This window comes from Podarcis bocagei (genome assembly GCF_964188305.1).
Source record: "Podarcis bocagei genome assembly, chromosome: 4".
Taxonomy (NCBI): Eukaryota; Metazoa; Chordata; class Lepidosauria; order Squamata; family Lacertidae; genus Podarcis; species Podarcis bocagei.
Genome location: NC_138128.1, coordinates 44,799,025 through 44,824,509, shown reverse-complemented (window position 1 = coordinate 44,824,509; position 25,485 = coordinate 44,799,025). Strand labels below are relative to the sequence as shown.

Sequence of the window (25,485 nt, the reverse complement as noted above, 5' to 3'; positions counted from 1 at the left end):
TCATGCCTAAAGCCAAAATCACATATAATCAAAACACAGTGGATGCAATGGTGAGTGAGATTGTGAAAGTTTTTCCCCCTGGATGCCTGTCCCCTTTTAAAATGTTTTTGGGAATTTTTAATTGCCAAGCGCATAAAGCTGAATGCACACAAGTTAAATGCACACAAGTTGCAGACTTACTGTGCTTCCTAAATGCAAGTTCCTGTAAGCAGCTTGCAGCATCAGAAGTGGCCCTTTCTTAGAATGAGTATACGGTCAAGTTTTAAATGGACCATAGAGAGAACTAAATATACCCAAATGTTACCTCCATATCCAAGCGCAAAGTCAACACGTCTTCACAGAGCAGTTAGGCCTAAACTGTAGTGCCTTTGTGTTCAGGCTGATCACACTGTAATCTTCTGGAGAGGAAAGGGCAAAGTGGCAATTGCTCTGCATCAATTTGCTCAGTGGAACAAGGCACCAGCTCCTAGCTGCTACGGCACAAGTAGTGGGTGGGGGCAGGGGAGGGGTTCTTTGATTTTTTCTCAGTGGGTGTGCATTTCAAAGGGAATTAGGGCTGCAATCCTGTGCCTGATTTCCTGGGAGTAAGCCTCACTGAACTCAATGGGACTTAATTTTGGGTAGACATGTGTATATGATTGCCCTGCAAGTAATCAGATTATCTTATTCAGTGAAATCAGTGTCCCTGTATGCTCTTTTCTTCACCAGTGTTTCACTGCATGGCAAGCAAAAACAAAAAACAACCCTGTGGATCATGACTCTGTGCATCTTGGTGTTACAGTGGTACCTCGGGTTACATATGCTTCAGGTTACAGACTCTGCTAACCCAGAAATAGTACCTCGGGTTAAGAACTTTGCTTCAGAATGAGAACAGAAATTGCGTGGCGGCAGCGGGAGGTCCAATTAGCTAAAGTGGTGCTTCAGGTTAAGAACAGTTTCAGGTTAAGAACGAACCTCCAGAACAAATTAAGTACGTAACCAGAGGTACCACTGTATAGTGGTACCTCAGGTTATATACGCTTCAGCTTACAGACTCCACTAACCCAGAAATATTACCTCGGGTTAAGAACTTTGCTTCAGGATGAGAACAGAAATTGTGCTCCGGTGGCAGCGGGAGGCCCCATTAGCTAAAGTGGTGCTTCACGTTAAGAACAGTTTCAGGTTAAGAACGGACCTCTGAAACGAATTAAGTACTTAACCCGAGGTACCACTGTATTGTTGTAGGACATGCTAGCTCTTACTGCAGCTGATTTTTTTAAAACAAAATCTTGCCATTAGCTACTGACCATCAAATGCTAAGGCCAACTATAAGCTACATGCTGTTCTTCTCTGTCCCAAATGAGCATCCTTTCAATAAAGAAAAAATGAGCAAGTTGAAATCTGCAACTCGCAAACTGAGAAGGTAACCCTGAAGGAAAGAGGGGTTTTTATTGTGGGTCCCAACTCACAAAAAGCAGGCTGCTGGCAATGAAGATACAACAGAGCTGATTTGTATTCAAGTTTTCAACCCCAACATTATGGGTTTCTAGTAACCTATGACAGCTTTTTCTTTTTTTTTTTCTTTTTTTGGAAAAGGAGGATCTAGGATGCTGGACCTGAAAAGTATTTTTTGGCTGCTCCTACTGATGAGGAAAGGAGTGAGAAACCTGAGCCTTCCCCAATGGTATCATGACAGAACTGGCCTGACCTTTAGTCTTTTGCCAACAGGATAGGACAATTGGCAAGATTAACCATTGCTTAACCTCCTCCTGTCCTCACCCTCAACAGCACAAGCACTGTGGCCTGTTTGCATCTCTGTGGTTAACTGCTATCGGGATAAGAGCCAAGGCACAAGGAGGCTTCTGTCAGAACAAAAGCGTGGAGGCCCATTTCCCCCTCAGCCACCCAAAGTTATAGGCTTCTAAAGCAGCACAAATAATTATCCTGACGGAAAACTCCTTACGGCTTCCCTTGAGTAGGCCTGTCGTATAAAGGTTAAAGAAATAAAGGCCCGGGCTTTGGAGAAGTTGGTTTCTTCTCTTCCAACAGGTTTGTGCCTATGGGATCCAACAGTTTAGCAACTGCTAGCAAATGTGTTTAAGCTTAAAAGAAGAATAAAGGCCTAGATAGAACCAGGCACGTTTGTGCTGTGGCTCTTTGCTGACAGAAGTTACCACTCCATCCTCACTTTTTAAATTTGCATGGAGAAGGGACAGGAGAGCGGTCAAAAGACCTGTGTCTTTGAAATGTTGGAAAAGTCTGTTCCAAATAGGAGATGTGGAACAGGGAGGAGGGTTGCAACGACTTTGGAAAACACAGGTCTCACAATGGGTTAAGATGGCCTTTCCAACACGAGAAGAGTTACAACTGAAGAGTTACAACTACTATGAAGTAGCTTCACTGCATTCATTTTGAAAACACATGCAGGCACAGGGAAATATAACGCTAGAAGTGACCACTGCCAGTGAGGCAGGAAGATGGCTCTTGCCGTTGGCACTCCATCATAAGTTGTTCAAAGAACTGCTGCCTATCATGATTTTCCACCACTAAGTACTTAACAAGTGACTCTCTTAGCCAGCCTGAAATAACATTTCCCTCCTTTCCCCCATCTTCCTACAACATGGCTTATGGTTGCTTGCTTACGGTTGCTTGGGTCAGTGATGTAGGACAATTTACTACTGCAGGTAAGAAGCCGTGTTGCAAACTCCCAACTCCATGTTTCTAGGAGCAATGCCATTCCAATCACTACCAGCATTGTTGATCCATGCCCTCACATTTTCTGTGATTTTTCGATGTGTCTGTTATTTCTTTTGTTTCCTGGTGTATCAGTCCCAGAATGGGTTGTACCAGCAAACACATTTCCGTGGAGATAGAAGGGAAGACGGATAGGAGAGAAGGATGAGAGTTTAAAGTTTGGGAGAGGCTGGCATCAGGGAACAACAGGTAAGTCTAGGTAAACAGGTAAACCTCACCTAGCAAGGGAGGACAGGTCCCTTTTCTCAAGGTCCGATGAGAAACGACTCTGGCAGGAGAGCACCAAACCGAAAAAAGTTGTTTTATTGGTACCATACATGACCATAAATGGCACAAACTATGCAAAAAAAAAAAAAAAAAGGCTTTACAGTGCCCCGGGGGGGGGGGAGGGAGTGGTAGGTGGAAAGGGCAAGAAGGGTGGGGAGAGGGGACAGAGTTCACGTCACCAGTTCATGCCGAGCACAGCAATGGGGGACGTGACACTCATATATTTAGGTACAAAAAGGTTACAGAAAAACGCCCTGTAAATTATAGTATTGACTGTTGTATTGCCTACTCCCGGGGGACAGAGCAGAATGGAGCATCTGGGCCCAGTAACACAAAAAGTGACCAGTCCCACCCCACACCCCAAGCATGTTCCAGGTTGATCCATCTGGGCTCCTCCAGGGGAATGGAGAACATGGGATTCCAGCGCATGAGCCAGGTGGCATCTACCACAGAGCAATGGCCGGAAACAGCAGCTCTAGGGTAAGCCTGGCGGCAGCCATCCTCCTAAGAAAAAACCCCTCGCAGTCTGGGACCTGCTCAGAGAAACAGTCTAAGTAAGGCAAAGGGTGGTTGCCATGACAGTCCAGACTGTGCCCTCTAAATGCCACCACCCTCACAATCAGCCCATGCCATGAGGTGACCAAAAGACTTTGGGGGCTACCTCACACATGGCAACCCAAGCTTGACAGATGGTTGGTTTGAGGCCTCCATGACAACGCAACTTCTCTCCATGGTTCTCGGGACAAAATTAAGAGCAAGGAATTGCAGGTGGAAAATGTTGAGTGACATCCGAACACCAGAGAGTGAACTGGGTGGGTTTAGGAACAGGTCTTCTTTCCTTGGGGACCTTTGTGAGCCCTGTCACTCCCCACCAGGAAGGATGGATCTGGTTGTAAAAAAGTTACCTAGAACCTCACTCCGCAATGGAGGAAATGGCCACCCTTCTTTACAAAGTACGTGTTACCCCATCTCCAGGTTGCGTTCACCCCCATTCCCCATGTTCTGCACTGCTGTAAACTGGTGACAGTACCCTCTGAACTCTCCTGCCTCCCACAAAGGACGCCCATCACAATGAACTCCCCCAACCACTGGTGGGGGCGGCTGCATTAGTGAGAACACAGTGAAAGAACAGTATCATACACACAGCCTACAGCGCGGAAATATACAAGCACAAGGTACACAAACCCGAAAAGGGGGGGGGGGAGGTGGTAGAGAAGGGAGGGAGCAAGGACAGCAGCACACACAAGTTACACAGAGGGGGCAAAGTGGGGCAGCCATGCTGTCCTCAAAGGATGTAGAAAGGAAGTCTGCAAAGTCTCTCCTTGGTTTGAAGCTCTCAGAACTGTATATAAAAACCAAGACTCCCAATTGGTAGACAAGCCTGTACAAAAATCAGGACTGGGGGAAAATAGGGAGGAAGGGCAGATATTTTTTTTAAACGTACAATTTTAATAATTTTTTTTGTAAAAAAACAAAAAACCAAACCCAAAGTACAGGGGAGGGGTCAAGATTGCAGTTTTCTGTAGGAGCAGGTCAGGCAGAAGGCCAGACCCAAAGGGGCAGGTGCCCTCACCATGCCAACTGCAGGGTTGCTTTCTAACACTCCAGGAGGCATTAAACTCCCCTTGTCTTCAGGTGGGGCAGCAGTAGCCCCACTGCCGCACCTACAGCTGCCAGGAGGGACTGCTTGAGACCCACCCCACAGAAATCATAGCTGCCCCTGTGACATTGCCAGACCCTCCTGTTAGAAGGGAGCCCCCTGAGGCCAAATATGGAGCTGGACTTCTATATAAAACGTGCTTAGGGCTGGACATTCTGCCAAATGGCCAAGAGCATTCGTGGCCCCTTCCCTTCCTGAGGTGTTTCGTGCCAGTCAGGTTCCAACGGGGCGTGTAAAGAGCACGGAACGCCATCCTGCAGGAGTGCCGCCTGTGTTGTCCGGAGCTCTGGATGCGTGGGTGGGAAGGGAGGAGGAGTTAAAATTCTGCCAGGCCTAGCGTGAGACCCAGGCTCCGTCAGGCCCAGTGCCCCAAGTCTGCCCTAAAGGGCACAGCCAAGAGTGCAGACATCAGGGAGTGGTGGCCAGGCCAACTGGAGGCAGGCAGGTGGGCAGGCTGGTGCTGCAAGGCCCACCGGCCCTGATACCTTGCCGGCCAGCCAGCCGGCTACTCTTCTTCACAAATTGTCCAGGTAGAACGGTTTCGACTCAGTCCATGGGGACGCCAGCCAAGTCCGTTGAAGGCCAGGCTGGGGGTGAGGGCTTTACTGCGATGCTTGCGACGTCGGGTTCTCGGACTTGCTCTCCTGACTGGAGGGGGGCTTGCTGTTCCAGGGGCTGTTGGCGCCCAGCGCGGGAGAGTTGTTGAAGCTGTCCTCGTCGTCAATGCCATTGGCAGCGTCGAACTGCGTGTTCTCCAGCCGCGTGATCAGGCGCTCGTCCTCGTCACCAAACTCCCCGCCCATCAGGGTCGGCTCGCCCACCACCATCACATCCTGAGGAGGGAAGAGGGTCCCGAAACATAATCGAGGTGGAGGCTGCCCTGACCCACACCACAGAGGGAGACAGCCACCCACCGCCAAATCAAAACATTTCCTTCTGAATAGGACACCCAACCCCCTTGGTTTCCTTTACTCTCTACTTCTTTCATCAAGCTGAACCCCCCACTCCCCACCCCACCCACCAACATTCCTACAACTGTGGCTACTCCATTTCCACTGTGTGTTTAGGAGCTGACAGCCACTTAACACGTCTGGGAATATCCCAGAGCGCAGGATAAATATGGCCCCTTTCTGCTTTGTTCCAGATCTGATCCAAGGAGGAAGAGGTCAAATACCTCTGGATCTACTGTTCCCTCATGAGGAGGAAGCTTACCCTCTGACTATGCCTGAATGTAGGTGGCATAGGGCTGAGGGGGGTGAGGATGTCAAACATGAAGCATCACAGAAGGAAGCCTCTTCCTGATGTGGCGCTGGCACCACCAGGCACCCCAACAGTGCTGCCACTTTCAAGATGGCTGCCGCCACCGTTTTGAACAAACAAAGCTCTCTATCCCGCCCCCTGCAGATACACTGCAGGGAGCCTTCTCCAGCGTTTCTGAGGGTGTTCCAGCTCCATGGAGCAGGGCCCCTCGCAGGAGGAGTTCTCAGGTTACGAAAAGAGAGAATGGAAAGGGGATGCTTACAGGTACCTGACTGGAGAGGGCAAAGGTGCTGGCTGGGCTTTTCTTCTTGCTATTGCTGTTGTTGGTGTTGCCACCTCCAGAACTCATGGTGCTGCCCCCGGACATCTTCCTTTTCCGGCGCTTGCTGGGCTGCTGACGTGCAGGCTCAGCTGGAAAGTGTTAGCAAAGGGAACGCCGGTGAGACATCTTGGTCCCAGCAAATGAATCCGGTATTCCCCAATATAATCAAGCTGTAACTAAAAATAACCCCCCAACCCAACTCGCTATTGTCTATTTGCTAGGCTTCCCCCAAAGCCTGATTCACTGGTTACACTTGCCTGTAACCTCTTCGCACATCACCAACCCCCCAGATCTCATTCACCCATCCCACATTGTAGCAACAGAGCCAGGAGTAGAAGCCAAGAGTTCTGGCACCAAATACTGTCAGGATTCCCTACTAGCGATTGCATCCCAGAGAAGGGCAATGCCCACAGCACCCTCTGGTGGGTTTCACAGAAAATGTCAGTAGTCCCAACTAGAAGTTGCAGGCCGGAGAAGGGCAATTCCTATACCTCCCTCTAGTGGGCTTCACAGGAAATGCCTCCATCTTGGTGGTCAAGCCACAGGAAGCTGTAGTACCAAGGGTGGCCCTGCAAAACTCTCACCAGGTGGCGCCACCATCCGTTGCCACTTTTGGAAGAGGCATGTCTTGAGGCAGTCCCGGGGACTGAGGCTGTAGGTCTTGTGCCGTGACATCAACTCCTGCATTGGTTCTAAGATTACGCAAAGCTGTAAAGAGGGAAGAAAGAGAGAGAAGGTTGGGTTTTGCTGCGGAGAGCAGGCCCCTATTAAGAGGCCAGAAACCCCTCAAAAAAGGAAGGGACCTTTTATCATATGTGGTGGGAATGTAGATAATTTTTTTTTAAATTGGGAAATTATATATAATGAATTGAAGAAAATGTTTAAAATGACATTTGTAAAGAAAAACCAGAGGCATTTTTGTTAGGGATTGTAGGACAAGACCTTCCAAGGAAAACGAAGAACTTATTCATGTATGCAACAGCAGCAGCAAGAGTCTTGATAGCACAAGGATGGAAGAATGAGGAAACCCCGACAAAAGAACAGTGGCAAGAGAAATTGATGAACTATGCAGAACTGGCTAAACTGACATACAAACTGCGAGATAAGGACAACTGTGACTTCAAAGAAGAATGGGAACTTTTTACAAAGCACCGTATTTTTCGCTCTATAAGACGCACCAGACCACAAGACACACCTAGTTTTTGGAGTAGGAAAACAAGAAAAAAAATATTCTGAATCTCAGAAGCCAGAACAGCAAGAGGGATCGCTGTGCAGTGAAAGCAGCAATCCCTCTTGCTGTTCTGGCTTCTGGGATAGCTGCGCAGCCTGCATTCGCTCCGTAAGACGCCCACACATTTCCCCTTACTTTTTAGGGGGGGAAAGGTGAGTCTTATAGAGCAAAAAATATGGTATTTAAAAAGACAACAAAATGAATTGGGACTCCTTGGCAGGTTTTGAATAAACATACACAAATTTAGTGATTGCTAACATGGTAGATAGATAATATAAGAATTGAAATAATTTTATAATATGCAGAAAATAACATGCGCTGAGAAATCAGAGAGAGGAGCTGCGGGAAGTCTCGGGGGGGAGGGAGGGTTTGATGGGGATTGGGGGAAGGGGGGGAATAATGAATATGATATGTTTTGATATACTGTTATGTTGAAATTGTTAATAAAAAATTATATATATAAAAAAGAGGCTAGGAACCCCCTTGAGCCAAATGCAGCTCTGTGTCTGTGTCTTGGGCAAGATGGAAAAGGAGCACCCTGGCAACATAAACCATCTTCTAGTCTCTGGTCTCAGAATAAAGTACACTCCCAGCTTCAGCCTTGCCCCTTTTCTTGGCTAGTGGAGCATCCACAGGGACACACCTCCAAGCCATGCATCTCAAGCTACACACAGAATGCAGAGGCTTTTCTGTGCACATGGGCATAGCCCAATATGAAGGCATCTTTGCCCCCAACAGCTGTGGAGCATTCGCAGAAGCCAATGCCACAAGCTGATTTTCATACATAAATATATTTATGGAAATTCATGTTCCTCTGTATAAACCTTTAATCTGCATTTTCCTGTACTCTTTCCTTGCACGGAACTAGTTTCTAGCAATAACTTCCTGGCCTCCAGTCCTCCTTGCAGCCACAATATGCGCGCAGTAAAATGATCTGCTCTGCTCAAATAAATCGTAAAGTAGAGCAAAAAATACAGAGGCATTAGTCCCCAGGTGCCGCATTTGAAAGGTAAGCTTTATGTTTCTTTATGAAAAGTAAAAGGGAAGGATGCAAGGGAGCTTTTTCCACAGCCTAACCAGCGCTGTGGGGAAGCACTTACTCGGAGGTAGTTGAGCGTGGAGTTTGACAGCCCGCATCGAGTGATGTTCTTGGACAACTGGTCCAGCATCTGGGGATCTTGCGCCTGCAGTGAGCAAGGAGAGAAGGAAGAGTCCCACAAGAATAGAAGGCTTAATTGTACTACTGTTGCTTTTAATGTGATCATCAATATTTCTTGGGGTTAGTTTTCCTTGCATTTTGTATTATTCCTCCCCAAAGCCACTTTATGATTCTTTTCAGTAGAAAGAGAGTGCCAATGAAATGCAGTAAAAACAAACCCATGAAATGCAGATATGAAAAGCTGGATAAAAGCCTCATGTATGGCATCCAGTCCAAGATCAACAATTTAGGAATTGAGAATTGTGCACCCACTTCTTCCCTCTGGTGACAGGTGCTGGCCTGGGTGCCGAGGAGCTGAGCTGGCAAAGATCCAAGAAGCAACAGTGCTTTTTTGGGGGGGGGGGAGTAGGGCTCAGCAACACAAAGCAAGCTCAAACAAACTACAAAATGCTCCTGATTTCAGAGGGAGTCCGGCTGAGTTGCTTAAACCAGGTCAAGCCCACAGCCAGTACCAAACACAGGACTCACATGCATAGCAAGGATGCTGCGGGGAATGAGCTCCCGGTGCTGCCGGATACTGAAGTGCCACGTCTTTATCCTCATCATGTCGTCAAACATGAACTCCAGGTAGAGGCGGCCCTCCACACACACCTGGGAAAGTGGAAAGCAAACAAAAGGCATTGGAGGCTCAGGTGAGCCTTCTCCACCCTGCAAACAAACCTGGTCTCTAGGTTTCTGCCTGCTTCCGCCACCCTCGGGCTCTTTGCAGGAGGTCATAAGCAGTGACAAAGGGCTGAACTACTCTGGGGGGCAGTTCAGCACAGACTCCTGCTAGCCTGGCTTGGGGGCGAGGCAGAGGACCAGTGCTGCCCTCTCACCTGGGTGAACATGGGCTTGCCATGCTGGGTGACCATGGTGCACTGGTCACAGTCGAGAGAGACAAAGTTGTTGTGGAAGGACTCCTTCGGGTGCTTCAGGACATAATACAGCTCGGTAGCACCCCCTTCGAAGATGCTGCGGAAATAGCGGGGGATCAGGGTGCGGCCAATCGCTAGACGCAGGGGAAGGAAAGGGAGATGAAAATCAGTTACTGATATTTTGCACTGCAGACTCAGGGCTGCTAGAGCAATAGGCACTTATTTTTATGCTGGGGATCATGAGCATCTCTGTGGAAATACCAAGCAAGCGAAGTCTTCCATAGTAAGGCACCAGATGAAGTATCCACATGAATATGTATAGCAGTCCAAGCTCCAGTTTTGGGGGTCCTGGGCAAACTGTCCTTGTTTCCAAACCCCTCGGGCTTACTCATAGGTGGGTTGCCCAAGGCCCACCCATGACGATTGTGGGGATCAGAGCTGTGACCTGCTGTGATCAACTGGGTCTCTAGGAAGCTATGCTTCAAAAGCCTACTTGGACAACAGCATTCCAACCTCTGCCCCAAGGAGAGAATGGTGATGTGCCAAATTGCTTTAAAAAGAAATGATACACATTTTCACCCTGAAAGAATTTGCCTCTTATCTAGAATATGATGTATAAAGGGAGGTGTGTGGGTGTGCCTTAGGCACATGCAAGTGCTGACATGAATGCATAAATCAAGACCATCCTGGCCCTGAAACTTTTCAGTTCCTCCGTGAGAAATGAAGATTCTTGGAGGAACTACAGGGATGAAAATGCTTTTTAAAAATTGCTTGAACCTTTTAAGACTTTTAAGATTTTCATTTCCAGTGTGCCTCTTAACACACCAACCTTTTCAGCCAAGTTATGTGTCTGTGCCCAGGAAGCACTACAAATCTGTTTTCAATCATGGAAAATGTATTTATACTGGAGGAACAGAGAGAAACTGCTGAAATTTCTGAAATTTCTGGTACACACCATGAGCTCCTAAGCAAGATTGCAGGAGCTAAATGTCTGCTGAAAGGCAACTGGAGTGTTCTGTGGTTGAAAAATGAAGGGTCAGTTTTTATAGCCTAGTAAGCAGTACGATATACACTCCGTTCCTAGTCATCAGCTTTACCAGTATCTGAGCTATGTAGTAGATTCTTCTGGAGTTCCTTCTTCAGGGTGGGCTGTGAAGGCAAGGGGGGGCTGGTTGAGCCACACCAACTATGTACCAGATGCTAAGCTCACAGACAACCCTGAAAACAGGGGACTACTCCTTCAAGGTTAGCTCAGGAGAGGCTTTGAAGCAACCTGCTCAGTTTCCAGCCCTTTCCCTGCATGAGACAACGGTGTCTGCCTGCAGGATCCGTCCTAGGCTGAGACTCACTGTATCTCTTTGGTCCATCTTCCAGACAGAAGGTGATTGTTAGCATGGCATCATCCTCAAAGAACTCGGTGGTGAAGGCATCCCACCACAGATTGTCACATTCCTGCAGCAACAGAGGACAAAAGCATTACATGCAGGGAGGGGAGATCTCCAAAGGCTCGGAGATAACCAGCCACCACCAAAGGCAGCAAAGGAACCCAGGAAGGGTGTTTCCAAGGGCTTGGTGGACACCCCAGACTCTTCTTCCATCCCCTGAAAGAGTAACAGTACCCCCATCCGCAAGTTTCCCCACTCTTCCTCCTGAGTCAACCACCCTGAACTCCCATATAAAATATACCTCTGTCCAGTTTTGCAGCCGCTTATTGAGCTCAAATATCCTGTAGTCAGTCTGGTTGCCATATGGTGTGTGCCTCCTGTCAATCAACCACAGCAATTGAACAATTAATATTTCAATCTAATAAGATAGAATAATTTGTCTGGGGTGTTACGATGATGCAGAATGTATTACTTGCTTTGGTGATCACATTTCACAGACAGAAAAATGCCTCCCCACACCCCAAGTGCCATCCACCAAGTTAATGGCTGAGTAGGGATGTCAATTCAGGTTTCTCCACATCTGTGTCCAACTCTCCAATCACTGGACCATATTTTTGCAAACTTTTAGAAGGTTTTCTTACAATCAAGCAGTATAGTAATCTTGTCAAATAACAATTCCATTGTTAAATAAATAAAAGGCCTTTCCAGAGGTGCGGTGGAGGGTACACACTTCATTTACTGCTCTTACGATACAATTAGATGTGACGTTAACCACATATTTGCATCTATCTCCATGCCTGGAGTCCTCCTTTTTAAACTAACAGCAGCCATCAAATTTCAGGGATGCGAAATCACCACCACCACCAGGTGCTGCTGATGAAAATTGTAGCAAATATGATAATGTCTCTGCAGATGGTAATTGCCACCATAGAACTTTATGTAGCTACTCATATTAAAAGTATTTGGGGCTTTTTAAAATAAAAAACCCTATTGTCTGATTAATTGGGGGTCGCTTTTTAGTCAATTAAAATAGGAACACTGGAAGCTACCTTACACAGGGTCCAACCACTGATTCATTTAGCTCATGGCTGTTTACACTGACTTAGCAAGGGTTCTCGTTAAGTTTTCAGGTGAAAGTCTTTCATAGCCCAGAGATTCATCTACTAATCATTCCATGATTATGAAACAAAATAGACACCAGCAGCGATGGTTATGGAACAAAATAAACAATAGGAGGAAGAACATGCTGCATGCTTATTGCTGTGGGAGGGGAATGGGTATTTGTATCTCACGATTATACAAAATAAAAGCAATATTTTTAAAAAGTTCAGTCCTATCTTGTGATGCCAGGGATTGAACTTGAGATTCTTTTATAAGAGTAAGCCCAGTTGAATATAATGGGATTTTCTTCTACAAATGTTCCAATCCTAGTAAGAAAGTACCTGCATGATACTTGATGTAGGAGACTATTTCACGGGATTTCCTCAAACGAGAGAGTGCGTTTATTTCATAAAATTTATATACTGTTTGATTGTAGGCAAAAACCCTCAGAGTGATTTACAATGTAGGAACAGAGAAAAGGTCACTCCGCTGCTGTTGCTGCTGCTAATTTATTTCTTATATCCCACCCATCAGACTGGGTCGCCCCAGCCACTTCTCTCAGCTTGATTCCACTTCCCTTCCCCCCTTTTCTCCCTACACACTGAAGTTCTGACTCTTGTCAAAATGGGTAATTTCATACACATCTGAAAATGCATAAATATGCACACCGCATGCACCCTTCATTTAAGGTTCTGTTTGGATGAGGACAGATGTTAATATTTTAAGTGGTTTGAACACAGATCCGCTACCATGAAAGCAAATGCCTCAAAGGGCTGCAAATGTTTCTTGAAACATTTAACTACAGAGCTTTGCTAGACTGTATCATGAGATTATAACAGCTGTCATTATAAGAAGGTTTGGAAACCAGGTTTTGTTTTTCTTCCAGAATATGAGTTCAGTAATACTATGGTACGGTTCCAACATGCATATGGATTATATGGGTTGCCAACCTTTTTTTAGGTCTATGGGCACAATTGAATTTTTTTAGTGTTATGGGTATCACCCTCTCTGGTCACTTCTCTCCCTTCTCCCTCACATCAGCCCCACCCCGAGAAAGAGAGAATGCACACAACCTTCACTTTTCTAAGGGATCTAGTAAAAGTCAGATCCAACAGAATTAAGCTAAGCCTTGAAAAGCACATAGAGCTGAAAGAGGAAGTGGGAAAGAGAGTCTTCCAACTTCCTTCTTTACCTCTATGTCCTTTTCAAGGTGAGGGGAAAGTAACCGCCTTCATACCCTCGTGAACAAGGGGGCAGTTGGGTGATCTGCTCAGAAATCACTTGCACCACACTTGAAAAATGTTTTATCTGTCTTTACCCTGTTGTTAACACAGTTTGTCAGAAGGAAAAGCAGTGCAGTCTCTTACCCAATCCCAGGCTCCAGGTATGTTGGCGGATACATAGGAGTTGGTCTGCAGAGAAATAAGCCAATACAGGATAGATTAACAAAAAAGCACTGTATGCAAGGGCACAGCAGCATGCCAGAAGAGAATGGCTGGTGTGCCATGAGAAAATAATTAATGGCTCCTATCAGCATACAGTAAGGTAAAGGTAAAGGGACCCCTGACCATTAGGCCCAGTCGTGGCCAACTCTGGGGCTGCGGCGCTCATCTCGCTTTATTGGCTGAGGGAGCCGGCGTACAGCTTCCGGGTCATGTAGCCAGCAATGACTAAGGCGCTTCTGGTGAACCAGAGCAGCACATGGAAACGCCACTTACCTTCCCGCCGGAGTGGTACCTATTTATCTACTTGCACTTTGACGTGCTTTCGAACTGCTAGGTTGGCAGGAGCAGGGACTGAGCAACGGGAAATCACCCTGTCACGGGGATTCGAACTGCTGACCTTCTGATCAGCAAGTCCTAGGCTCTGTGGTTTAACCCACAGCGCCACCCACATCCCTCAGCATACAGTAGCTACCCTTAAAGGTAACCAACCACCTGCTGTCTCTCTGAACAATTAATGTCTCTGGGATTCCCTCCTTCTACTCAATAGTGGACCCTGCTGATGATACGCAGGAACTGAGCTCCCCTGAACTCCAGGGGTGTTTCTCCAGAAACAAATTTAGGTGACCTCCTCAGCTATCAAAAGGAAGGAAAAACATCTTTAAAAGAGCCTCTCACTTACCCCACATCTCGATCTAGCATAGTGCCCGGGTGAAAGGGGGGGAAGGCGTTGCCGTTTGGGGGCTCCTTTGGAGAGTACAGCTTGAATGACTTAGAGGAACAGCCTGGGGGAGGGAAAATGAAAGAAGATCACTCAGCAAGGAGCAGACAAGGGACAAGGATGAGACATACGTGATTTCATTGTGACTACTACAGCCCCTTAGGCATCCACGCCACTACCACACCAGCCCTGACTCAGCTCCTCCAGACAGAGAAGTTCCGAATATAAAATGCCAGCATCAAACAAAACTCAAAGCTGAAGATAAGAGAGCAAATATCATTGGCTGAAGAATTGGGTGACAAAAACTGACACCTGCCACATCCCCCTTATTGCCACTGCACAGCACTGTCTTTCCCACACCATGGAAAAACAGCACAGCGCTATAGTAGCTGTGCTTCTGGTTCTGTCTTCTAACATTCAAGGGCAAGAGACGCATGGAAGGAGCTGTTCCAGCACTGTGGTGTGGCTCCCAGCAAAGGAAGCACAGTGAACCACTATTACAGCTACATGCACTCCTCCCTTCTACTAAAAAGTCACACAGAGTGGCTGCCAAAGTTATGTTGTGCCATGAAAGTATAATGCTCTGCTATAGATGCTCTCCTCCCTCCCTGCCTCCCCTTGACTTCACACTGGATATGGGGAAGAAGAGAAAGAGGAGAGGGTGCAGCCATTGCTTAGTGCTGCTTTTTCCCTGTCAGGGAAATGGACTGTGGCAGGAGGAAACCACTTCCAGCCAAATTAAGTGGCAGGTGACCACCTCATTGAACACTAATTTGCGAGACTTCTCCAGCATCAACAAGGCAGTAGCATTTTCAGAAGAAGAGATAGAAATAAAAGGAGTTTGGGGGACACTCTCCACCGGAGTCCTGTGGAACCTCAGAGGATAACAAAGTAACTGTTGCAAAGGTTGTCATGGCCCAGAACCCACTTCCTCTTGTAGATCAAGTGCCCCTGAGCCCAGAAAAGTTGGGGACCCCTGCTCAAGATAGTATCTGGAGTGGAAACCGTAAATAGCAGAACATTGGTTTGCAGCACAAGGTGCCATTTATATGTTTGTTGCATAATAGCAGCACTGCTGGGTCAGGCCAAAGGTCCACCTTGCCCAGTGTCCTGTTCCTGAAGCCCGCCAAGCACAACAGCACACTCCCCTCGTGTGTTTCCCAGCAACTGGTAGTATTCAGAAGGGATTCTGTCTCCAACCGTGAAATAGTTCATTTTGTGGGCAACGCCTCTTCCAACATACAATTTTCTTTGTTGGCTTTTGGTTCTATCTGCTTCCTCCACCCCACACATAATTTTAGGCACCTTTTATTATGCCCCTGTGCTTACTCGACTCTTCTACAAACTAAAAAGCCCAAAATGTTTTAACTTCTCCTCATAGAGAAGTTGCATTAGTCCCTTGATCATTTTCTGAACCTCATACCTAAACCTCTGGAGTCTATATGTCCGGGCGGGTGGGGGAAAATGGTGGTCCTAAAGATGTTGTTGAAACATTTCCCATCAGCCCCAGAAAACAATGCGCACCTGTCAGAGATGGTGGGAACTGTAATCTAACATCTGGAAGGCCACAGGTTCCCCCTTAACTGTCCTACATTAAAATAAAAAACAACAACCACAGAAACAGCACCTGCATGCATGTAGGAAACCAGCACAGCAGGCAAGAGGTATGGATCCTTTCTCCTTGTTATGCTTTTCTTTCTTGTGACTGAGAGTTTTTATGTGCAAGAGTATTTAAAAACTATAGTGCTGCTATGCAAATTTAAGTGGCATAGTCCCTTCTACCACCTTCAAATTTTACCACCTCATTCAGCTTGCTTTGAGCTCAGAGAAGTGATTGGGAAGATACATTTATCTTAGTAGGGCCCAGGTACAAGTACTTTCTGTACCAACACGGAAAAAGAAATCTAGACACTACAGAAAATATGTCACGTGATGTGAATTAAAAGTTAGATCTAGATCAAAGTTCCTTCGCAGGTAATTCAGGCAGCTAGAACACCCCCTCAATCCAAACCACTCCACATCCTTCCTGCCACAAAGGGTGTGGCTAGCAGCTCTGGTACAGAGTGATGGAGAAAGAGGAGTTGGTGCCTTATACCCAAGGTCATATGCAGAATCAAGAGCAGTGTGGTGTTGTATCCACCAATTCACTTCTGGCGTCTAATCTCTCTGCAGTCGGTAGGAAAAATTGCACCACATACTTAAAGGATCAGAGTTGTACATGGGAGAACCCACTGAGGGAAGTCCAAGGAGCAGAAATGAAGAGGAAAATGTCTCCGCATACAACAGCTTTAAACCAGGGGTGGGGAACCTGTGCCCCTCCAGATGTGGTACTACAACTCCCATGTGCAACTCTGACCACTGGCCATGCTGGTAATGGTTGATGGGAGCTAGAATCCAGCCAGCACCCAAAGGCCACAGGTATTCTATCCCTGTTTAGAAACAGAATGTAGGACTTAGTTGCACACAACCCATAATAATTTTCTTTTTTAAAAAAGAAAGTGCTGGTGGTTTCTCCTGTTTTTATTGGGGTTTGTTTTTTTCCTTCTCATAAAGTGCAAAAACCAAAGAGATGCTAGGTTTCTTACAGCTCAGCAGCTTGTAACTCCAAATGTAACAAAAAGAAAGAAAAGCAAAAAGTATACTCAATTTGTAATTGTTAACTGAATAAATTGTATTTTTAATATAACATACAGAACATGGTAATTTAATAGCAAACCAAGTTATGCATGATACATTTTATGTTTCTAAAGTAACAAAGTGACTTTGGATCTTTAAAGGGCACTAGAAAAAAAGTATTGCCTATTTTTCAATTTCCTCAAGAATTTCACCCCCCAAAAACTGTTTTGGTTTTTTTGTCCTTGATGGCTTTAAAATTTCTGATAATTTTACATCTCTCTTCTTGAGGAGGCTGTCACTGACAATCCAGTGTCATTTAAAGCACTAAAAAGTAATGTCAATTAGCGAATGTGTGGGGAGATACCAGAGTTTCAGTGGGAGTGGAAGGGGCTGAAAATACGTGTTCTTCCGGCAAGTGTCTCTCGTGCTAACAAGCAAATGTGTCACTAGAGGGCTCTATTTGCTGCTCCATCAATCTCTGCCACATCATTGCAGAGTATTGACATACATACTGGTTTCTGTCCCCTCCCCTCTGCCCCATCCCTTTTGGTGTTATCAGTACAGTTTTCCCTCTCCCTCCCTTCAGCCCCCTTCTTTGGACCAAAAGAACAGAGCCGGATCTTGCCTCTGTTTCCCCAGGAGAAGCACTGCACCAGTGCAGCAGCCACTCCCGCTGAGCAAGAAAGACCAGTTCCACTCCTGGCAGGTGCCGCCACTGTGTCTGGACAGTATGTGCTGCAGCACATCACCTTCCCCACCCAACCAGCCTTTGGTCCTAATAGCTGAGTTCAAGCTGGAAATGCTTAGCTAACAACATCATGCACATTGTGGGGGAGGGGGGAATGGTAGGGGGCACTTACAGGCCCTTTGTTTAGTCAAGTAGCAAAACACCCTGGATATATTCAATCAAAGACAGGGGAGCCAAGATGTGGAAATGCACATGCAATCTGGGACACAGTGAACCAGTTCCCTGGCATTTTGTGTTGGTAGTTCTAGTTAAAGAACCCTGGTTGTAAGTTTCCAAGCTGCCCCCCTCTGAGCTGTTGCCTCAAGGGAGCAACTGGGGAGCTGTGCTAGACATTGTTGCCTTAGCAGTGCCACCCACCATCAGGAATCATTTGACTCCAGTTGGTTCCTTCACAGCAGATGGCTCTTCTTCAGAAAAGGAGCAACTTGCCACATTGGATGCCCTGGTGACAAACTGTTCCAGTTTCTCCTCTCTGCTTCCCTCCACAGGATGCTTATTGCAGGAGGCTGCTACATGGAACACAGACCTGCAGCTCCTCTTGTCCCTCATCATAAGTAGATATATGGGAAAAGGCAAAGAAACATGTGTGCTCTGATAAGAGGAGTTTTTGGCTCAATGAGAGGCAGTGGGGGAACTTTTGATTTTCAAATACCGTATTTTTTGCACCATAACACTCACTTTTTTCCTCCTGAAAAGTAAGGGGAAATGTCTGTGCGTGTTATGGAGGGAATGCCCACGAGTGGCATGCCTACGGATTTTCCTCCTATAAAAACTATGTGCGTGTTATGGTCGGGTGCGTGTTATAGAGCGAAAAATACGGTACCTAAATGAAGTGACCTGATGCAGGTGGCACTGTGGTCTAACCACAGAGCCTAGGACTTGTCGATCAGAAGGTTGGCGGTTCGAATCCCCGCGATGGGGTGAGCTCCCATTGTTCAGTCCCTGCTCCTGCCAACCTAGCAGTTCGAAAGCACGTCAAAGTGCAAGTAGATAAATAGGTACTGCTCCGGCGGGAAGGTAAACGGCGTTTCCGTGCGCTGCTCTGGTTCGCCAGAAGTGGCTTAGTCATGCTGGCTACATGACCCAGAAGCTGTCTGCGGACAAACGCCTGCTCCCTCAGCCAATAAAGCGAGATGAGCGCTGCAACCCCAGAGTCGTCCGCGACTGGACTTAACAGTCAGGGGTCCCTTTACCTTTACCTATGCATGTGAGCAAGGAACGGACTCTTCTCACTCTGAAAGATGAAGCAAGCCAAATTCTGGATTCCATTTCACTCATGTGTACTTCGAACTCAGTCTAAAGCATTTGGAACAGGTACTACCTGCTGTTCCAAGATCTCAGGAGAGGGGTCCCCAAGACAATTCATCCTGGAAGGCATCTCTCTAACCTCCACTGCCCCCTTCCCAGAATATACCATCCCTCCAATCATACCCCCTGACTTACATTCCAACAAATCTCAGAGCTTCATACACAGGAAGGGAGAGCATGAAGGACCCTCTGGGTGACCTTTCTGTTGCTGTGGTGATGGAAAAATCACCGAGGCAACCACCCTGCTCCTCCCCTCTCAGCATCCCTTGACAGGCACCATCTGCTGCTGGTGAGTAATGGAGTTTCCCTGGCTGGCTGGCTGGCTGCACATCCGGCTTAGTCCAGCTTGACCAAGGGTTCTTAGCGCCTAGACCTGCACACTCCAAATGTCTGAGCTCCAAATGTGGACCACCAACCCTGAAACATTCGTGCTTCCTGGCAGTCAATGTAAACTGCCCAAAATGCTTGTTTGTCCCTTCCAGGTAAGCCAACAAATCATCTGCAAGCTATGCAAGGACAATGTGCCTACACTCACCTGTAATGCTAAGCCTCCAGTACACCTGCATGGAGGAGACTGGAAGCTTCCACTCCCATTTTAAATTGACCACAATTTAGTGTTACACCTGAACCCTAAAATGCAGTTAATCTATAGTTCCAGAAACTATAGTTTCTGGAAACATGGCAGCATTGTAAACAAAAAAAGAGTTTGAAGCTGGCTTGTTTAAACAAACTATCATTAAAGAGGTTGATGTATTTAGAGATTTTATACTCCACACGATCCCACTATTTCAACAAATACAAGACCATCCCCTTGATGCAAAAACCTCATTTGGAAACCATAGAATAACCATAGACTGAAAATTAACTACAGTGGTACCTTGGGTTAAGAACTTAATTCATTCTGGAGGTCTGTTTTTAACCTGAAACTGTTCTTAACCTTAAGACCACTTTAGCTAATGGGGCCTCCCGCTGCCGCCGTGCCACGATTTCTGTTCTCATCCTGAAGCAAAGTTCTTAACCCAAGGTACTATTTCTGGGTTAGTGGAGTCTGTAACCTGAAGCGTATATAACCTGAGGTACCACTATACAGTGGTACCTCTGGTTACGTACTTAATTCGTTCCGGAGGTTTGTTCTTAACCTGAAACTGTTCTTAACCTGAAGCACCACTTTAGCTAATGGGGCCTCCCGCTGCTGCCGTGCCACGATTTCTGTTCTCATCCTGAAGCAAAGTTCTTAACCCAAGGTACTATTTCTGGGTTAGTGGAGTCTGTAACCTGAAGTGTCTGTAACCTGAAGCGTCTGTAACCCGAGGTACCACTGTACACCTTGCTGGGCTGAGACACCACGACAAACTGTGGTTAAGTCTAAAATGGAAGGAAAAGCTTCCAATCTCCTCTCCATGGCTAAACCAGAGAAGGGAGGGGGAAGGCACATGAGCTCAAGACTCACTCCACATGCACAGCCAATGGAGAAGCATCTCTGTGCAGCTGCATCCAGAACTGTGCCGAAGGAAGTCTGAAAAGGGAGGTATTTAAAATGGGATCAACCTAGAGCCTGTCTGCCATATGCTGAAAGCTCCACATGGGGAAAGGATTTCTGTCAGCAGCAGGAAAAAGCTAGTCAGAGTTCACAAGATCAGGCTACCCAAAGGGACATCTAACACTCCTTACACGAAGCAGCTTAATTACACCAAAACCATCCATTTCAGAGATTTGCCTGGCACTTTAGCTTTCCTTGCAAACTCACTGCAAGCTCCTCCAGGACAAAGTCTGCTCTCAATATTTAAATTAAACTCCAACAAGCTGCATAAAAAAGAGTAGGGGAGGAAACAGTTCCCACACCTTGGGAGCAGCCCATTTTTAGGCAACCTTCATGACACTTCACAACCTTCATTAAACTAAAGCGCCCCCTCCATGCCTTCTCACTCGCACCCTATGCATACTGGATTGGTAAAGCCCACTTTGGAGGAGACCTACTCCCCAGGTGTCCTGAAAGCTGAAGGGACTTCTTATTTGGCCCCATAACTCAAAAAAGGGGCAGAAGCATTGGTCTCCATTGCCTTGCTAGATCAGAACTAAGTCCTTCTGTTTCAGCATCTTTTTTCCACTGGTACCCAGACAACTGCCTGTCATCTTTGAAAGCTCAAGATGATGATGACCATCTACTGTTAGACCCTGGCAACTGGTATTCAGGAGGTATACTGGCTATATCATGGCTAAAAGCTGCTGATAGCCTTCCTCTTAAAAACCTTCTGAGCTAGTGGCCATCATTGCTATCACCATATCTTGCATTAGTGAATTGCATAAGGTAATTATGCATTGTAGGAATAAGCACTGTTCTTTTATCAAATCTGCAGCCAGATCTCCAAGGCAATCAGGTAGGTGCTTTCATGCTGGTTTGGGCAAAGCTAAAACAACCTGACAGATAATTTCATGGCTTACTCATTCACTGCATAGTCAATTGATATGTAGCGAACATCAAATATAAGTTAAAACATCAGTTAATAAGACTAAGTTTCCGAATGTATATTTCCTCACAGTAGGGGTCTACACTGCTCCTTTAATGCGTGGAACATTTACACAGTAGTTATCAGTAACCTGGAAAGAGCAATGGCATTGGTATAGGGATATTCAATGGAGATACCTCCATCCACAAGATAAGCCCAGAACACACTACGTTTTGGAGTGGAAAGCACCTCACCAAACACAAAGTATAAAGCAGTCATCATTTGCTTTACTGCATCATCAACTTTAACAGCCTATCACAGTTCAAAGCAAACAAATTTGTCAAATTTCCTTAACTTGCTTAATTGCATTCTGGTTACAAGTGTTGGTATGATGCATTTAAAAAAAAAACCTGGCTTCTGAGCTAGAGAAATTTGCATGGCGATAACTAGTAGTATGCTAACAGCCAAAAGCTCTCTCAAAGACCTTGGGGTTTTTTCCCAATTCTTTTCTCACAGTTGCATTAGAAAGGGACCGAGACCTGTTCTTACTTCTGTGCTGGCACTTTCATGTGGACTATATATGGAACAGAACAAAAGTAAAATGATCCCTTCAGACTGCAGGGATCACTTTAAAAAAAAGTTCCCTGTTGGTATTGGTGAGCAAGAAAAAAACCTAGCAAAAGTACAGAGATTATTCAAGCTAGAATCTCTCTCTCTGATGTGCAAGCTCTTTACATGCAGAAGTTCTTTGCATTTGGGGGGATTCATAAATGGCATCCTTTATTCTGCAGACTGAAACGATACAGCCCATTCTGCCCTTTTATTTTGAGTCATACATATTTCAGGTCTTTGAAAATTAGGTGTTTTAAATTTCAAGACTAAGGCCTGGTTCAAAGATGTGCAAAAAGCACTTTGGAAAGAAAACAGGGCATCATATGGTCCAGCATCATACCAAAAGGTTCTTAACCCATGTGTTGACCTCAGTCCATGCACCTTTTGTACTCTACAGTTTGGATGGAGGCCACACCATGCACAAGCACTAGATCTGTAGGGGGCAGCATACAAGTTAAGGCCGCTTTAAGTCGGATGCCAGACTATGGGAAATCTTGCATGTATAAATGTTTTTCACTTGCCTACTGCCTTGTCTAAATCTGGTCTGGGTTTGCGAAGGTGTTATATGTTAGGACTGACAGCCGTGTGCTCTGGCGAGAGCCACCTTAAAGCATACCAGCTGGTAGGCACATCAAAGTTGAAAGTCACTGGCTCCATTTATTACGGGCTTTTCCAGATGGGTTGAGTCAAGATGCCTCACTGTCCCAGAAGCAAGGATATTACTTTATAAGTTCCACAAAAGAGGTGAGGAACTGAATCCAGCTGGCAGGCAAGACCCTTATCTGAGCAAACTCACAGCAGGCCAGGTGATCAACACAAGGCTCTAGACTCAGAGCCACAACCCAGAAGGGAGTTTCTGGGAGTGGTATTTTTCCTTCCTGTGCCTTGAATGCTAATTTTTAGGAGCGAAAGATCTGGGCTCCAGCAAGGTCACACTGTGATCTCCAAATCATTGTTTCTGGTGGTCCTACAGAATCACACATTCCATGCAGTGGATTCTGTGGGCACAGGACCAGTTTATAAAAACAATACATTCAATAGCCTTTAAAAGCTCAAACCCCCGTTTTAAATGCAACCAAAATTAACAGACTTCAAGCTACTGACGGTTCACAAAATGCATTGTTGCAAGTTATGAAGTTATATGCTTGCCTTTTCAGATTGGTGTATCTGCAATACCTAATCATCCTGGCTGGATGTTTACTACTGTCACTCATCTGCAAGAATTATCACAAAGCAAATAGGACTGTGTGAATTTGCACTCGGCTTCCCTGGAGCACAAAGTAGCATAGCAGTTTCTTTAAGAACAGACTATGTTGGGAGTAGGGATGTTCCAGAAGACAACCTAGAATTGGATCCCAGAGAAAGGGTCATCTAATAGAGAATAGTATTATGTTATCAGGTGTTCGAATAAATGTGTAGTGATAATGGTTTAGCTGAAAGGGAGGGAGGTGTGATGCTGGATGAATTGATCTGGGGATGGACAGCAGAGAGTAGAGGAAAAACCCACACAATGGCTAAGAGCTTCACCTGCTGGACTGTTTGCTGTGAGGGAGGAAAGAGTTTAGCAATGAGGGTTGTTCGACATCAGGCAGGAAGAAGGTTAGTGCACAGATTGTGATGAGTTTGGGGATTCTGAAGAGATTACTACTGCAGCTTGGCCATAGGGCAAAGACAAGCAGTAGCACTTGGAATATAATGCACCAGAGAAAACTTAACTGGCTTAAGATTGCTACATGAAGATGCAAGACAAATGCTTAAAAAGCATTGTGTAACTGAGGAAGCAAAGTTGCTATCCAAGGTTAAAAATGCCAAATGCATGACCTGATCTCTGCTTTCTGTACCAAGGCTCCAGCACACAGCTGGAATGTCACAGGCCAGAACTCACAAAAAGGAGTTAGAGCAATTCCCGAGTCCTCTGAGCAGCTGAGCACTTGGCCCTTGATTAGAGACCAAACATATAGCTTTTCCTAGAATAATTGAATTAGGCAGACTAGTGCCAATGAGACAAAGAAAGTAACCCAACACAGCAGCATTCTGGCTCCTCCTAAGGGGCAGTTTGTGGGCACAATATCCACGAGCTCCAGAGTTTTGAATAGCCTTTTGGGAAAAGGAAATGGGTTGCTCATGAACTTTAAAGCTTAAAGTTACTTCAACCCTAAATATCTTCTAGTCTGGAGTGGAAAACATTTTTTGACCTGTGGGGCCAGTGATGGATGCATGTAAAAGTGGACTACCCCACACTTTCACAAGTGCGCTCTCTCGCTTTCTGTACACACAGTCATAGGAGAAGCACACATATACCTCCACCTCCTCAGCTGCTCCAGTGCAGATCAGCTGAGAAGATAGACAGACAAATTCCTCACCAGGTTAGGATCCTGGGAGAGGGGTTAGTCACTTCTCTTCTGCCCACTGGCAATAGGGACATCCTGATCCAATTCATTCATGTGTGATTTTGAACTTCACGAAGCTCAACATGGAGGCCAAATGGCCAAAGTATTGGGAAATTTTGGAACAAGAGGGTGACAAATTGAAGCTACAGAGTCATGAGAAATTGAAAACCAAAGTACGAGATTGGCTCCATTATTATCAAATAATGGAGGTTTATAAACAAGACAGGAAAATTGGCTTCCAGGTGGAGAAATCAAAATTAGAAACTGAACTGTTAGAACCCAATACTAAGAATCTGTCAAGAATGTATAATTTGTTGCTGAAATGGAATACACAAGACGAAACAGTTAAATCAGCTATGATTAAGTGGGCACAGGATATTGGTCATAATATTATGTTTGCTGACTGGGAACAGTTGTGGACCACCGGTTTAAAATTTACGGCATGCAATGCCTTAAAAGAAAATATTATGAAAATGATCTATAGGTGATACATGACCCCAGTCAAGCTAGCAAAAATCTACCATTTGCCTGATAATAAGTGTTGGAAGTGTAATGAAACTGAAGGTACTTTCTATCACCTTTGGTGGACGTGCCCGAAGATTAAGGCTTTCTGGGAAATGATATATAATGAAATGAAAAAGGTACTTAAATGTACTTTCCCTAAGAAACCAGAGGCCTTTCTCTTGGGCATTGTCGGCCAATCGGTGCCAAAGAAAGACAGAACTTTTTTTATGTATGCAACTACAGCAGCAAGAATACTCATCGCAAAGCATTGGAAGACCCAAGATCTACCCACCCTGGAAGAATGGCAGATGAAGGTGATAGACTATATGGCATTGGCTGAAATGACCGGCAGAATCCGTGATCAGGGGAAAGAGACGGCGGATGAAGATTGGAAAAAATTTAAAATTTATCTTAAGAAATATTACAAAATTAATGAATGGTAAAATGTTGAGGTTTTAGAAAAAAGGGGATTACAGTAAATGAAAAGAATAAATAAGGGACAAATTGGATTAAAATAAGTGTTAGGATTTGCTGAAATAATTTTAGAAATTGGGATGCAGAAAGGGGAGGTTTGGGGGAGTCGGAGAAGTGAGGTTTATGAAAAAAAGGATATGAAATTATACATGTTTGTTTGTTTCTTTATTTGTTTGTATTGTCTATAA

The 25,485-nt window shown here is 45.7% G+C and overlaps 1 protein-coding gene across 3 annotated transcripts in view; it reads right to left on the bottom strand.

Annotated features, from left to right (window-relative positions):
* Positions 1 to 3,018: 3,018 nt before the first annotated feature.
* Positions 3,019 to 25,485, bottom strand: part of LDB1 (LIM domain binding 1) — a 62,968-nt gene continuing 40,501 nt past the window's right edge. For 2 of the 3 annotated variants that reach the window (XM_081192263.1, XM_081192265.1), the window contains exons 2-11: positions 14,160 to 14,262; positions 13,403 to 13,447; positions 11,236 to 11,311; positions 10,899 to 11,001; positions 9,511 to 9,683; positions 9,161 to 9,283; positions 8,574 to 8,657; positions 6,827 to 6,950; positions 6,183 to 6,331; positions 3,019 to 5,493 (exon numbers count right to left, since the gene is read on the bottom strand). In XM_081192263.1, the coding sequence (XP_081048389.1) occupies positions 5,263 to 5,493; positions 6,183 to 6,331; positions 6,827 to 6,950; positions 8,574 to 8,657; positions 9,161 to 9,283; positions 9,511 to 9,683; positions 10,899 to 11,001; positions 11,236 to 11,311; positions 13,403 to 13,447; positions 14,160 to 14,262 (1,211 nt within the window). In that variant the 3' untranslated portion in view covers positions 3,019 to 5,262. The remainder of the gene's footprint in view (positions 5,494 to 6,182; positions 6,332 to 6,826; positions 6,951 to 8,573; positions 8,658 to 9,160; positions 9,284 to 9,510; positions 9,684 to 10,898; positions 11,002 to 11,235; positions 11,312 to 13,402; positions 13,448 to 14,159; positions 14,263 to 25,485) is intronic. The other variant, XM_081192264.1, reaches the window with a different exon arrangement.